This window comes from Myotis lucifugus, unplaced genomic scaffold (assembly GCF_000147115.1).
Source record: "Myotis lucifugus unplaced genomic scaffold, Myoluc2.0 scaffold_0, whole genome shotgun sequence".
Classification (NCBI taxonomy): Eukaryota; Metazoa; Chordata; class Mammalia; order Chiroptera; family Vespertilionidae; genus Myotis; species Myotis lucifugus.
The window spans coordinates 2,070,939-2,087,594 of NW_005871048.1; the positions used below are offsets into that span (position 1 = coordinate 2,070,939).

General features: G+C 37.1%; 1 protein-coding gene across 1 annotated transcript in view; it reads left to right on the forward strand.

Moving 5' to 3' along the window:
- The window catches only part of FBN2 (fibrillin 2), a 242,315-nt gene that overhangs the window by 76,097 nt on the left and 149,562 nt on the right, over positions 1-16,656 (forward strand). The window contains 1 exon segment of the mRNA XM_006081068.3: positions 10,208-10,333. Coding sequence (XP_006081130.1) covers positions 10,208-10,333 — 126 coding nt within the window.

Sequence of the window (16,656 nt, forward strand, 5' to 3'; positions counted from 1 at the left end):
TTAGCATAAGATATTAAAGACAAATTTATCTTGGCTGTCTACATTGACTAAGTTAACCAGATCATTACAAAGTTCAATTTTAATTCATATTGTGTGAATATAAAAGCCATTCCAATACAATTCAAAAATTTTACTTAAAATATACTTGATTATAGACACTCTTATTTAAAATAGCAGAATATTCCCCTTCTTTTAACAAGAAAATGGATAATAGGAAACAAGGCATGCTAAAATAAAGTTCAACAACCCCCCAGTTAAAAGAAGTGAGGAACACAGGCAGTTGTTGGAAGTCACTGGGACAAGGAGAATCTTCTATGAGTATCAACATCCTGAAATGCCATTCAGTGGTTGTGGATGTTCCATTGGAGAGGAAGAGAATGTCCCTGTGAGATAGATCTACTGGACACCCTCAGAAAAGAAGGGATGGTGAAGGAGAAACTTTGGAGGCAAACCATTTCTCGTATCCACTACCCAGCCTTCCAGCTCAGAGACACTCTCTGAGGTAAAGGAGAGGGAAGGTAAAAGAGGATGTAAGAACCACTCATGAGCAAAACAGAGTTAGTATCTGAAAAGGCATAAGGTGGGAGCCACATCACCACCTGAAAGTTGAAAATGAATACCCCGGGGAGGGGCGTGGAATGGTGGAAGTTGGGTGTGAAACTGTTTCAAGCAATATTTCCTATGGAAGTTTTTAAACCAATACATTTCCTCTTGGCTATCTACCCCCTTTCTTGCTTCAGCAGGAAATGACACCATTTAAAGAGTAGTAAAGAGAAAAGGCTCACATAAAAAACAAACAAAAAAAACCTGAAAAAAGGAGAGAAGAATATTTCAAAAAAGGCAGATGAGTATGCTTCAAAGAGTTCCTAAATAAATACCAAGTTCATATACTTCTCTCGTATCTCGAGTAAATGAAAGACAGTGTGGTTCTTTTAAAAAGTACTTACAGGGAGAGTTATAAGTTCAGTAAAGACACTCAGAGATAAAAATGAATTGATAATACTCAAGAAATAAATTGAAAAAGGATTTAATCTTTACCTAGTGGAAGGCAAATAATGCATGTATACGTATTTATATACAGACATATATATAACTGAAAAGAATCAGTGACAATGGGTAAGATTAAGGAAATCAATAGTCAATGTCAACAGTAAAGAATGATTATAAAGAAACTGATACATAATGAAGTCAGACTAGAGAAAGCTGATGAAAGGAACTGAAAATATGCTCAAAGATAAAATAGAAAAATTTTCTAAAATAAAGGCGATTGAAAGCACAAAACTATAATAAAAAGAAAAGATAAGAGAATCCTGTGGGCATAAGGAAGAATAATAAGCCAGTTTTTTTTTAAATAAAGGGAATATCCCAACTCCTCTCTGACTTCTGTAGAGCATCTCATTGACCAAAAAGCAGTGTAGCAGTGTCTACACACTTCTGAGGTCAGAATCTGTACTTGATTAGACTTATATTGAAAAAAAAAATTAGTTTCTTGGTAGAGTATTAATTATGGGGGCCAGAGTGGAAACAAAGAAAGGTGCCTGCAATAGTACAGGTGGTATATGATGGAGGTTGAGACTAGAGTAGAGGCAGAGGGGAGATTTGAGACATATTTGGGAAGTAAAACTTGTTACTGATGGAATGATGTGAGACAAGAGAAACAGAGTTTATCGCCTAGGTTTCTGACTTTGACAATGAATAAATGATGATGACATTTGTTGAGATAAGGAACATTGAGAGGGAACCATGCTCTGGTCTTTTTATTACAAGTGCAGAGTCCTACAGGTGGTAAGTTACTAATATTTGCTTGATGAGATGACCATTTATTCATTTGAATTATGTGAGCACATGAACATGTATTCTGGCTGAATCGAACCATATTGAATGGTTGCTAAGATACTCTGTTTTTCTCAGATTTCAGAATGAGAGACCTAGTCTTCAATTGTTGTACTTAAAGACTAACATTCCTTTTTATAGAAAAACAAATACCATGTGGAACATCACTGAGACAAGAAATAAGAACTTACATTTTAGAAATGGAACCAATATGGCTAACATTCATTTTTATGGAAATACTAGAGGCCCAGTGCATGAATTCGTGCACCAGTAGGGTCCCTTAGCCTGGCCTGCAGGATCAGGCTGAAACAGGCTCTCAGACATCCCCCGAGGGGTCCCGGATTATGAGATGATGCAGGCCAGGCTGAGGGACCCCACTGGTGCATGATTGGGGCTGAGGAGAGATGTGGGAGGTTGGCCAGCCGGAGAGGGACCACAGGAGAGCTCCAGGGTGTGTCCAGCCCATTTAGCTCAGTCCCAATTGGCTGGACCCCAGCAGCAAGTTAACCTACCAGTCGCAGCGTCTGCCCCCTGGTGGTCAGTGCACATCATAGCGACTGGTCGACCGGTCGACTGCCCCCCTGGTGGTCAGTGCATGTCATAGTGAGCAGTTGAGCAGCCTTAGCATATCATTAGCATACTACGCTTTGATTGGTTGAACGGCCAACCAGTCGACCAGACACTTAGCATATTAGGCTTTTATTATATAGAACAAGTACTGTGTATTACTATCTATGGAATGTAAATATAAGAACTTATATTTTAAAAGTGTATCTAATTTGGTGACAAGCAAAGTTCAGAAACATTCACTATTAAATATAGTAATAAGAATTGGTCCTTGGTTCCCACAGATATAAATTAAATAAACAATTTTTAAAATATATTTCTTCATTGATTTCAGAGAGGAAGGAAGAGGGAGAGAGAGGTAGAAACATCAATAATGAGAGAGAATCATTGATCGGCTGCCTCCTGCACACCCACTACTGGGAATCAAGCCCGCAACCCAGGCACGTGCCCTTGGCCAGAATCGAACCTGGGACCCTTCAGTCCACAGGCCAACACTGTAATCCACTGAGCCAAACTGGCTAGGGCAAATGAACAATTTTTATATGTACCACTGCACAAATTTTCCATATTTTAATGTGAACTAAAAGTAATATACCATCTAATACTACTTTATATAATAAAATTAGTTTGATTCTCTATAGCAAGTTTATTTGGAGAAGTTGGAGAGTAAATGAGTTCATGAACTAGAATTACTATTGCTTTGTTACATTATTTATAACCTTATAGAATAGACTGAAGTGATTATATAAGGTTTAGATTTCAAAAGATTTAATTTTGTCCCATAAAATTCTTACATGTGATTTGAAGTAATTATTTAAGAAATAATAACATTGTGCCTGAATTGAAGGGCTAAATGGAAACACATCTGTATAGTAATCTGGGCAGTGGAAAACTAATCAGACATTAGTAGTTGCCTATGTTTGCATTTTGAAGATGTAGAAACTCGTATAGTTTGAAGGTCTGAGTCTTGACTTTTTTGAGTTTTATAGAGAGCATTTGTGTATGCCTCTAGGTTCAAGTTCATTATTTCTATTAAGTTTCTTTAAAATTTTATTTTTTCATGATTAACTTGATCTACCTAAAAGAAATTAATTCTGTATAGCTATGTAGTCTAGGATACTTCAAAAAATAAAGGTTTTGTCTTTCCTTCTAGGAAAATACTATTTAGGCAGTTTGCTTTTTCCTTTGAAAAATTACTGAATCTACTAAATATGTAGTCAAAAGATTTTATGAATAGTATTAAGGGATTTATAGGTTTGGCCTTGTTTTCCAGCCTATACCATGATATTCTCTCTGATTTATCTGCCAGGAAAAGAGGTTTCTAGGGATGTTTTATACCACATTGTAATGAGAGTAGAAATGTAGTACATTTAAAAAATAATGCGGTTTGAATGTTCTGAATTAAACTGTTTGGTATATAAACTTCTTGTCATATATTTCACTGTAGTTGCTTTTTGTTTGAGTCAGATATCCTTTAATAAGACTATTTTTGTGGACTGAGAGATCACATAAAATAAAAATAACTATGTAAAGGTGCCAAGATTGGATTGTGGTTAGTATTTTAGATCTGTACTAAGTTTTGTCATTTTTTTAGGCCCTTTTAATAAGGGTTTCAGTTAAGACCCGTTTTACATGATAGTATAGTAGTGTATCACAGTAATTGCCTTCAGTCAACATGATTAGGAAACTGGATGATAAGAGCCCTCTTTCTGGCTGATGTATTGGGAGGCATTTCCTATGAGCAGGTAGTACTAAGCAAGGAAAGGCACTTAAGAGTTCAACTCTAATTGCTTAGGTTTTCACCTACTCAGAGTTAGCCTGGTAGAGGGTATGGGGGGATAAATGGTGATGGAAGAAGACTTGACTTGGGTGGTAGGCACACAATACAATATACAGATGATATATTATAGAATTGTACACTTGAAACCTATATAATTTTATTAACTGATGTTACCCCAATAAAATTTTTCTCTTTTTCCTTTTTGTTAATCCTCACCTGAGGATATTTTTTCTATTGATTTTTTAGAGAGAGTGGAAGGGAAGGGGAGAGACAGAGAGAGAGAAACATCAATGTGAGAAAGACACATAGATTGGTTGCCTCCAGGACCGGGGATGGAGCCTGCAACCGAGGTACATGCCCTTGACTGGAATCAAACCTGTGACCCTTCAGTCTGCAGGCCAACACTCTAACCACTGAGTAAACCACCAGGGCTCACCCCAATAAATTTAACCCTTTGTACTCCGCAGACATCTACCATAATTTCAGTATAAAAATATTCTGGGCTGTTGTAATCAGTTTTATTGACAGATTAGGGGCCCTGTGCATGAATTCGTGCACCTTTAAAGGAACTGTGGGCCTCGAGGCTGCGGTGGGTACGGGCTGGCCTCGGCCCATCCTCCCAACCCCCGCCTGGCCCCTACCACCGTGGCCCCCTGTTCCCTCTCTGCCAGCAGCCCCGCTCCTTCCGCCACCGCTCTCATGCGCTGACAGTGCCAGCCCCGCTTGCAGCCGCTGACGGCACAGAGCGATTGGGGCTGGTGCCAGCAGTGGGTGCAAGCGAATCCAGTGCAATCAGCGGGTGCGAGTGGTGGCTGCTACCCCAATCGCCCCTCAGGAGCAGGGGGAGGTGGAAAAGCCCTCAGGGGTGATTAGGGCCTGCAGCCACAGCTCGCACATGCTGACATTGCCAAGCAATCTGGACCGGAGCCGAGTGCTGGCAACAGATGCGAGCGCCAAGTGGGACTGTGGTGCGTGGGAGCAAAGGATTTTCAGTAACCATCAGAGGCTCACCCCGATGACAGCAACCAGTGCCCCGCCTTGGTCTGGCGCCCCCAATCACCTGCTCCACCATTCTGCTGCAGCTGACGCCCACCATGTTCTGCGCTCTGCTGCCTGCTGCCGATGCCTGTTGTGCTCCCTGGTGGTCAGTGCACGTCATAGCGACTGGTTGTTTGGTTGGTTCTGCTGTTTGGTCTATTTGCATATTAGGATTTTATATATATAGATAGCTAAAGTGAGGAAGAAATAATTCAGATGCTAGGCTCTTTTGTAGGCTTGGATTCTCTTTTACAAGTTAATGTACACCAAACTTGTGGGCTTATCAAAAAATAATAGGGTAAATCAGTATATACTGACATAGAGATGTACCCACAAAATCTTCTTTTAATGAGAACAGCAAGATGTAGAACAACACATAAAGTATGATCTTATTTGTGTTAAACAGATCACCACTCTGAATGTATAAGAGTGAAAGAACAGACAGCTAACTTATTTTAATGGTTATATCTTTAATTTTCTATTTTTGTATCATTAACATTTATTACAATGAGCATGTTATTTTGTAATTAAAGATATATTAATAAATGTATGTTAGCCTTTTAATTTGAATAGTGCAAATTTACATATGCTTATATGTTATATTTATTTTATGTTCAGTGTTTATCATGACAGTACACTGAATTAGAGATTATCTTTTACACAGAGAGAAAATAAGGCAAATTTACATAGATATAAAATGATAGATTAAAAACTAAATCAAAGGATTTTTCCCCAATCCCCAATAGTATGTTAGCTGTAGTTTTTTGGCACATGTTCTTTATCAGTTGAGGAAGTTCCCTTTTATTCACGGTTTACTGAGATTTTTTTAAAATGATGAATAAGTGGTGAATTCTGTCACTTGCTTTTCTCACATCTACAAGATAATCATCTTTTCTCTTCCTTAATCTGTTAATATGATGAATTAAACTGATTGATGTTTGAATGTTGAAACAACCTTAAATTCCTGGGATAACATATTTGTGGATGTCCCAGATATTTTCTGTTACTAATTTCTTGTTTAACTCTGTTGTGTTTTAGAGAACATAGTTTGGGTGATTTTAATCCTTTTACATTAAAGTAGAGGCCCGGTGCATGTATTCATGCACCGATGAAGTCCCTCAGCCTGGCCTGTGCCCTCTCACAATCTGGGACACCTTGACGTTGGACTGCCAGTTTCAGCCTAATCCCCAGTTTCGGGCCAAAACCAACAGTCCAATATCTCCCAAGGGATGTAGTAGTGCACAAAGCGGCCGGCGGCCTGGGAAGAGCCTGAGCCCTGGCTGGGCACTGCACCACTCCCACTCATCCCGGCGCTGCTGCGTCTAACGCTACCACTTGGTAGCACTGCTGTGGAGGCGGGAGAGGCCCGCGCCACCGCAGCTGCATTTACCAGTGGTGAGCCTGGCAGCATCTGGCGCCAGTCAGCTGAGCAGCACACCCACTGTGGGAGCACATTGACCACCAGGGGGCAGCTCCTGCATTGAGCATCTTCCCCCTGGTGGTCATTGCGCATCATAGCGACCGGTCGACTGGTACTTTGGTCATTTGGTCACTTAGGCTTTTATATGTATACTAGAGGCCCGGTGCACAAAAATTTGTGCACTGGGGGGGAGGTCCCTCAGCCCGGCCTGTGCCCTCTCACAGTCTGGGACCCCTCAGGGATTACCACTTGTTGGCTTAGGCCTGCTCCCCGGGGGATTGGGCCTAAGCTGGCAATCAGACATCCCTCTGGCAGCCCTGCAGCCCTCGGGGGATGTCCACTTGCCAGCAGGGAGCAGGCCTAAACTGCACTCGGACATCTTAGCGCTGCTGAGGAGGCAGGAGAGGCTCCCACCACCACTGCTGTACTGGCAGCCATCAGCCTGGCTTGTGGCTGAGCAGAGCTCCTCCTATGTGAGAGCGCCCTGACCACCAGAGGGCAGCTCCTGCACTGATTTTCTGCCCCCTGGTGGTCAGTGTGTGTCATAGTGACCAGTCATTCCCAGTCTTTCTGCTGTTAGGGTCAGTTTGCATATTACCCTTTTACTATATAGGATAGAGGCCTGGTGCACGGGTGGGGGCCGGCTGGTTTGCCCTGAAGGGTGATCCGGATCAGGGTGGGGGTCCTGCTTGGGTTCCTGGCCAGCCTGGATGAGGGGATGATGGCTTTTTGCAGCTGGTCACACCCCCTTCAGGATGGGGGTCCACCCTGGGGTGCCTGGCCAGTCTGGGTGAGGGCCTGAGGGCCGTTTTCAGGCTGGTGGGTAACTGAAGCTCCCAACCTCTCCTTTTTTTCTTTCTTTTTTTTTTTTATTCTGGGATTCATTTACCTTCTATGGCTGTCACTGGAGCTGAGAGCTGGCTCCAGCACTGAGGCTGTGGCTGGCTGAAAGCAGGTATCTGGGTTTGTTTAGCTTCTATAATTAAAACTCTGTTGCCATCACTGGCACTCTAAGCTCTGAGCCCGCTGGCAGCTGAAAGCAGGTTTCTGGGTTGGTTTAGCTTCTATAATTGCAACATTGTTGCATCTGGAGCTCAGAGCTGGGCTGCGGCAGGCGGGGAACCTTGGCTTCCTCCATCACTGGAGCAAGCAAGCCTCCTGTTCGCTTCAGCTGCGTGGCTGCCTGCCGCCATCTTGGTTGGCAGTTAATTTGCATATCCTGCTGATTAGCCAATGGGAAGGGTAGTGAAGTTACAGTTAAATACCATGTTTCTCTATTATTAGATAGGATAGATGAGTCTTTTTACATGCCTTCAGAATATAGTCTATCTTGGTAAATATCTTTGTGCTCTTGAAAATAATGTGTATTCTGCTAAAGTTGGGTGGAGTGTTCTATAAATGTAAATTAGGACAAGTTGGTTGAAAGTATAGTTCAGCTCTTATATATCCCTGATGATTTTTAGTCTACTTATTCTATTAGTCCGCTTATTCTGTTTGTTCCTAAGAGACTGATGTGGAAATTTACAATTGTAATTGTAGATTTGTTTATTTTTTTTCTTTTCAGTCCTGTCAGTTTTTGTTTTGAGTGTTTAAGTTTGTTATCTGTGCATACACATTTCACATTATTATGTCCTCTAATGAACTGAGCCCTTTGTCATCCTGAAATATCCATCTTTATCCACGGTAATATTTCTTATTCTGATGAACACTTTGTATAATATTAATATAGCCATTCCAGCTTTCTTTTCATTAATGAACATGATATTGTTTTGTCACCTTTTACTTTTAAGCTATCTTTGACAAAGTGGGTTTCCTGTCTTGCCTTTTTACATTAAATTTGATCATCTCAGCCTTTTTAATTGGATTCTTTATATCATTTACATTTTAAGTAATATCAATATTATTGTGTTTAAATCTACATCTTATTATTTCCTGTATTTTTATCTCACCTGTTCTTTATTTCTTTTTCTCTTTTCCTACCCCTATTCGACTGAGTATATTTTTGTATTTCATTTTATCTCCAAAATTGAATTATTAACTCTGCCTCTTTGTTTATGTTGTAATTTGTTTCTCATTTCTTATTTAACTTAATGCAGTCTGTTTTCAAATAATATTATGCCACTTCACTTGTAATAATTGATGTAATCTTCCATTTTCTGTTTTAATCCTCTATGCTATTGTGGTTGAACTTTTTACTTCTATGTATTTTATAACTTCCAGAATACAGTATTGTTATTGTTGCTGTTATTTTCAGCAACCAGTAATCTTTAAGATTATTTAAAATTCAGAAATATGTCTTTTATATTTATCAAAATATTTATAATTTTTAGTGCCTTTCATTTTTTGTGTAGACCATAATTTCCATCGTATTTTTGTTCTTCCTGAAGAACTTCCTTTAACATTTTTTGTAGACTCTCAGCTTTCATTTGTCTGAAAATCTTTATTATAGTTTCTAGAATTTAATTTTGTCAACATTAAGGATATCTGTTCCTAAGTGAATAAAATTAATAGCTTAAAAGATCAGGAAGATAATTGCCATGTCTAAAACAGAAAAGGTTTTAAATTTACAAAAAAAATACAACAACCTCAGTATAGCAGTGCTTAAGGGATAAACAGACAACTTTCAGATGAGGAAATCTAAAAGATTACAAACATGAAACTAATATTTAGGTATATGAAAACTAAAATTGATCATTAATATGCTTTTACAATTATTAGGCCAAAGAAAATTAGGATATTGGATAATTATATCATGTGATGGCAAGGAAGAGAAAACACAAGAATCCTCATGAACAGTAGAGGTGTGTGGACTACTCATAGGTGTGTAGATTGCTGGTGGTATTAAGACTACTGAGGGCTTTCTGACCATTGGGCATTATTTATTCACACTAGAGGCCTGATGCACGAAATTTGTGCAAGAGTAGGCCTTCCTTCCCCCAGCTGCCGGCACCGGCTTCCCTCTGGCACCTGGGACCCGGACTTCCCTAGCAGCCCCGGCTTCGTCCAGAAGGATGGAAAGACATCCGGTCTAATTAGCATAGGACACTTTTATTATTATAGATTGGTTGTATATATACCCTGTTATCTAGTAATTCTGTTTTGTGTCTACAGCAAAAGAATAAGGAATCATTTTGAGTCCTTAAAGTTCACGTTCACTCAACTCCATAAAGAGACATAGTAGGAACCCATTCATTGTATTATTTACTGAGGTGGTGAGAAGTTGGAGGTACATACTGAGTGCCCATCCCCAGGAGAGTGACCACACTCGCAAGTATTCTGCAGCACACCAAAGCAAGAGATTTGTTGTCCATATAATAACATGGAAGGATTTTAAAAATAAAATTTCAAAACAAAAAAATCAGGAAACAAAATGAAATCTATAACATGTACATATTCTTTAAATTAATTTAAAAATATGCATACAAAAAAATAAATAAAATAAAAATATGCATACAAAGCGGTCCTGACTCACACCATTCTCTTGAGAAAAACTGAACTTTTCTATACATTAAAAAAAAGATAGTCTCAAAATCAGTGGTATCTATGTTTAAAATACTTTCTTTTTGCAGATGTTGATGAGTGCCAAGCTATTCCTGGGATCTGTCAGGGAGGAAACTGCATCAATACAGTAGGCTCTTTTGAATGCAAATGCCCTGCTGGTCACAAGCAGAGTGAAACTACTCAGAAGTGTGAAGGTGAGTGTCTCTACTTTTTAGTGTCTCCATCTATCTAATTGATGACTCTGAATCCCAAAAACATACCTTCATTTTTAATTTTGAAGAACTTTATCATAATTATAATTCTTTCATTTGATATGAAAGTGGCATCATAACCTTAGAGTAGTTTTGTATTGGTTTGTATATTTAATGGGTTTGATTTGGGAAGAACCAATGAGCATTTTGCATCTGGTGTAGTATCCCAGTTTTTATTTTGTAATGAGAATGGAATCCAGCCACTTAGAATTTTTCCATAATGAATTTTTGCCATTTCACTTACAAAATTATATAAATATTAAAATTGGGTAAAGAGAAGTATAAGTGAAATATAGTGTCCTGTGTAAAATGATTCATATAATTTTTATACTCTGTCATACATTATACAATAAATATTCTAATTTTTATATTGAATATTATTGCTTGACTGCCCACCAAACTGAAAAACAAGCATAATTGCACGTCCCCCATTGGGGATCAGGCCCACATTGGGGATCAAGCCCACAACCCGGCATGTGCCCTTGACTGGAATTGAACCTGGGACCCTTCAGTCCAAAGGCTGATGCTCTATACACCAAGCCAAACCAGCTAGGGCAAAAATATTTTAAAAATAATAATAATTTTCCAGAATATAGTTTTAGATTATAGTATTGAAATACAAATTCCATCAGCATTACTCAAATAAAATAAATCAACTTCTTATAATTGTGATCCAAAGCTTCATCATTATAAAATTCAAGAAGCTTTTAAGTGTGTTGAGGTTTAATGAACATGGATATTTGGAATAATCGTTATGCTTCTGTTAGTATTGAAGTATAATGTTTATCTTTTCAATTATTATATTACCTAAATCAATTTATTTCAACTGAGGTAGTTTTCTAAAAATAATACAGTATATCTATTCTCATTTTTTGTGTGTGATGTAAGCATTCTTATCTCCTCAAAGTTTAGAAAATTTTATTCTAAAAATTTGTTTTTGCCAATCTTAGCTTAACTGAGGTGGAAAAATGTATAAGGGAAATTCAGTATTTTCAAGTTATTCCATATTGCCTACTATGATCATAACTGGAAGCATTTTCTGAGTTCCAGAGACTAAAAGTATCAAGCATGTAATTGCTTCCTGTGCAAAAAATGGTCACAAGTTCATTTAGACCCCCTTACCTTCAGTAACTAAAATAACCCTCTGGTGTATATAATTTTTTTGTTCTTTTCCTTTCAAAAGGCAGTATTTCTGTTTATTTTTTGTTACTTGGTTATAAAAAGTTGTGTTCCTCTCTGTAGAAGAAAAAATGGGAAAAGGTAAAATCTAGAGTTTAATTAAAGAACATGAATGATTTCACTAGACAGGAGATGGAGTAGGTGCACATGCTATCTGAGCCCAAGGGACATGTATCATTCTATATTTCCTATTTGCCTCAGTTCATTTATAGTTAGCTCCAAAATAATCCTCACAAATTTTTGCATTATTAAACTTAATTTCATGCTCACCCAAAAGAGAAGATAATAAAATGTGGTTAATTATTTTAAAGACCAAATAAATTCTTTCTGTAACTGACAGCATGAATGTTCAACTAGTTTATGCTACTTAAATGCAATGTTGATAATCAAAGTCTGCCTATATTGGAAGGTTAAGAAAAATATTTGGAAAATAGAAAATTATCTGAGTTAGCACAGGAATTAAACCAGGGTTAGCAATCTGCAAAAAGCTTGGGTAGTGCTGCTGCTGCATCCTTACTACTTTTTTTTACTTCTTCTACTGACATTTTTTGGGGTTCATTCTATCACTCAAGCTTTTGTCACCTCCTTCACTTTGTACTTCTGGAATAATATCCAAACAAGATTCAAGGATGGTAGATTTAGGAACAAAAAGACTGTGTATGATTATAGATGAGAAGGCACAGCCACTGACTGATTTAAATGGGTGTAACATTTCCATTAGTCATCAACAATGTATATTTCTTCTTAGTTGAAAATAGAATGAGCCTTTTCTAAATCACTTTTCATCAAAACAACATACAGAGCCAAGACAGAGTTTGGAGAAAGACAGTGCAACTCTGTATTCGCACTTGTCTATGTTCTTTAGGAAAGGGGGCTATTGATGTAATGGAGGCACCACCCTGAGCCCTGAATCCAGCCATCCCTTTCCTTGCTTCCTGCCCAGGCAGCCAAATTCATTTAGCCACTGCCCAGAAAGAATTATGTGATTTAATATTTGGGATTGGAGGGGAATAGCAGAATTGGAAGAAGTGGTAATTAGAATTTGAAAACTAAAGGATTTATGAAGTCTTTACTTTTTGTATAAGTCATACTTATTTAGATAGGTCTTAAAAGTGACAACATTGTCGATTTTCTTTGGGTAATAGTATTCTTCTATGTAAAAGATAAAGTGGCATTTCCTTATGTAAATTATTTAATGTAATTGGTAGTATAATGTATCTGGAAAGACTGTAAACTACTGCCTCACTCAGTGACAGGTTTTAAATTATAGTCAGTTTATGTGTAGTTTATATTGTATCAGTGTAAAGATGTTGACATAAATTTAGTGTTTGCTCCAAATAAAAATACAACCATAACAGTAACCTTTGACAAACTGTCAAAGGTAATGTATTTTAGTTTTTTATGTGGATTAAAATGTGAATATAAAATATAGTAGTTTTGGAAAATTTATTTTAAAATGATGCTGTTCCTATTTCTATTATAGCACATATCATATTTCTGTTTATATGGCAATGAAATTCTCTAAAGAATTTTTTTCTATCTTTAATTTACTAAGTCTGTTCAGAAATAGGAAAGGTCGTTCCAGTGTTTTGGATCTGAGTGATTGAGGAAATGGTTGTAGCATTAATAATAAACTGCAAAGTTAGCTTATTAACTTTTAAAAATTGTGTTATTGATACTTTGTTTGTTGACCATCTCACTCCAACACTTGAGTAAGTTCCTTAAGGACAAAAACAAAATGATGTTTCCTGGAATTGTTCATGATGTTTTGTAGGCTCCAAAAAAATATGTGTTGATTAGTTGGGAGTGGTGTGCATAATAAGTTAATTTCTTTGACTTGGGTTGAATGTCCAAAAAGAAGTTGAAATTTGTGGACAGTTAAAATTGTATTTGGAAAGAGGCCAATGGTCTTTATCATAGGAATTTTTCCTTCATCTGACTTTTTTCATTTTTATCATAATTTTATTTTGTTCTGTTTGCCATTCAGAGACCAAGAGCATAAACATTAAATGCAATTTGGCATTTTTAGATCTTTGTGTCATTGTCCCTCTTCATTCACCTGCAGCTAATGCTTTTGAGGTGAGACACCTTTGCTCTCTATTTAAAACGAAGAACATTCTTCTGCTTGTTCATTTGGATGTCTTCTTAACTAAAATCTTATCTTCAAAGGCTTGTTCTGCTGGAAATTTAAGTTTGAACATACACAGTTTATACTAAAACGAAAATAAAAAAGGTGGAATGATATTCATCTCCCAGTTCAGTGTTTGAAGCATATGACTCAGTGTCTATCATTGAGACTTGTTTTGTTTTATTTCATTGGTTGGGTGGATTCTCATATGGGTTCTTCTCATGCATGTTCAGATACAGACTACTGTCCAAGCTGTAACTCTGAGCCCAAAGCAGAAAGGAATCTGTGTGTGCGTGTGCGTGTGTATATGTGTAAGAAAGAAGAGAATCAGTTATTTTCCTTCTTACTCAGTTAGGGTCCCAGACTTAATAAAACCTCTTATGCCTACTGAAGTCATGTCTTATTTCTTCTGGGCCAGATTGGCTACAAAAGCTTTTCCTATTTGTCACACCGTCGGCAAAATGATTCCTTGGTGCAGGAAACTATGTCTTCACATCCAAAGAGAAGGTTGTTTCGGTTACTTACTTTATTCAAAGATTCATTCATCTAAGTATTTGTTTAATTTAAATGAAGAAGGCAAGCAGAACCCATTAATATAACATGAAATGGTATATCAGAAGACTTTCCAGAATTTTTCTTTTTTATAATAAATGCTATTTTGAATTTTAGTCCACTTGGATAAAGCACATGTAGGTGCCAGATGTCCTTGCATGATCCCCCCTTCCAGACTATACCTTCTTTAACATTCCTGGAGCTAGTTATTCTTTCCTGGCTTAAATGGAAGGCAGGAAAATAGCATCACTGTATTGGAAAGTTTCCCTTCAATGCCTCTTTATAGGCCAAATAGTTGTTTACAATTTATTCTGAAGAGTCTTCAGCTTTGTTCCATTACCACAGCATTTAGTTGTTTGAAATCTGTGACAACAAATAAATTTATTTATGCTCATGAAACTTACAAAACTTGTTGGCATAGTAGCTATAGCTGCTGTTCCAACTCCGCTTTGATAAACCATGAAAAATAAACTTCTGTTCTAAACTGAAAAGTACTTGCTTATACTCATAGTACCAAAAGTGTATTAACTTTATATTTTTTTAACTTTAAAATAAATGCTAAATAAATTCATTGACTATTCCTCAAAAAGAAAGCTATATATATTAAAATTGAGATTTAAGTAAGGAGATTGTAAATATTGGAAAGAGATAAAACTTTTTAGGTAATCAGTTTAAAAACCACAAAACTATCATCTTTTAGGTTCTTTTAAAAAGACATTTAGAACACTGTAGTTAAAACATAAATTTCCTCTTTCTTAAATAAGAAAGCCAGGCTGCTAAAAACCCAAACCTACTTTCTGCTCCCATAACTATTAAGCTGTTCCTCCTTCATGGCACTTTTTACATTGTATTTTAATTATTTTTCTTATCTGATTCTGCCAGCAGATGATGCGTACCAAAATAACATCTTCGTAAGAGCTAATATTTATGGAAGTTTAATATATTGTAGACAATAGTTAAATTCCTTTACATGGATTTTCTTATTTGATCATTACACAGGGCTGTGAGGTTGGTTACTACCATGAACCCAGTTTATAGATGAAGAAACAGACACAGAGAGGCTAAGTAACTTTCTCGAGGTTGTAAAGGTAGGAAACCACAGAGCCAGGATTCCAACCTGCTCGATTCACTCTAGAGCTTCCACTCTTAGTGACTGTTGAGCCAACAAGGGTGGATAACCTGGCAGCACACATCCCAGCCCACAGAGTACATTTCATGGGGGAAATTCATGAAGACAGCAGTAGCAATATGAGCACAATTCTCTCTTTGCTTATTGTGTTATGTAGTATGCCCTGAGATCCAGCAAAAGGCCACAATTACACCCAGTTTAGTGGTCCTGGCACTGGCAGTGGAATTTTCATGATTGATAAAAGCACTGCCTCTCTCATCAAATATGATAAAGTCTGAAAAAAGATGGAACCTTGACCTCCATTTCTGTTTCTTTACCTCACCTTTCATTAGTGGGGGAACCTTTCCTTTATGTCATCAGGGCTCAGGGGTCCAAGCCTTGTGGTGTGGATGCAGGTTGACCAATTTAAGCACTCAGATGTAGCTGGTTTCCAAGGAACCTTTTGGAAGGATAGCCCACAAGGACTAATTCTTGAAAAACTTAACCTTTCCCTTCAATGTATGTTCTACTGCCTCTCATGGCTGATGTGTTAGATACTTAATCATGGATTTTTGTTGTATTTTCTATTCATTAAAATGTCTTAAGTAATTCATTTACTATGACTTTAGCATTGGAATTGAAGGTCTAGGAGATTAAGAGTAGGAATAAGTGGAACTGAAGTAGTTCTTTATTTATAGAAAGGAGTCAATAGTAGAGGTCTAAAGAAATAGTTTTAGAATAGCCAAATATACTCTATTATTTCTATGAAAAGATAAGAAAGGGAAAAATATTTAAAAGAAAAGTAGATAATTATCTCTTCTAGATATAAAACTTGTTAGAAAGCTAAAATATTTAAGTTACTATTGTACTAGCCTGTAAACAAACAGCCCAATGGAACACAATAGAAATTCTAGTGTAATTACCCAAATATATAATATTTAAATCAATGGGGGAATGATACAATATACAGTGAATGATATTGAAATGACTGGGTATCTTTTGGGAAAAAAATTAGTTTGGTGTCATCACATCTTATACCAAGATAGATTCTAACTGAATCGGAGATGTAAATATCAACAAAAGAGGTATAGTGATTTAAAATAATCATGGGGATTTTTATACAGTCTTAGATCTGAGAAAGTATTTCTTATATGTTACTTCACCTAAAAGTTCTAGAGGTATAGATTGGTAATTTCAGCTACATTAAATAAAATAAATTGCAAGGCAATAAAAAGAAAAAACACACACTACAAGTAAGAATAAAAGACAAATGGTAAACTCGGAAAACACTTGCAACTA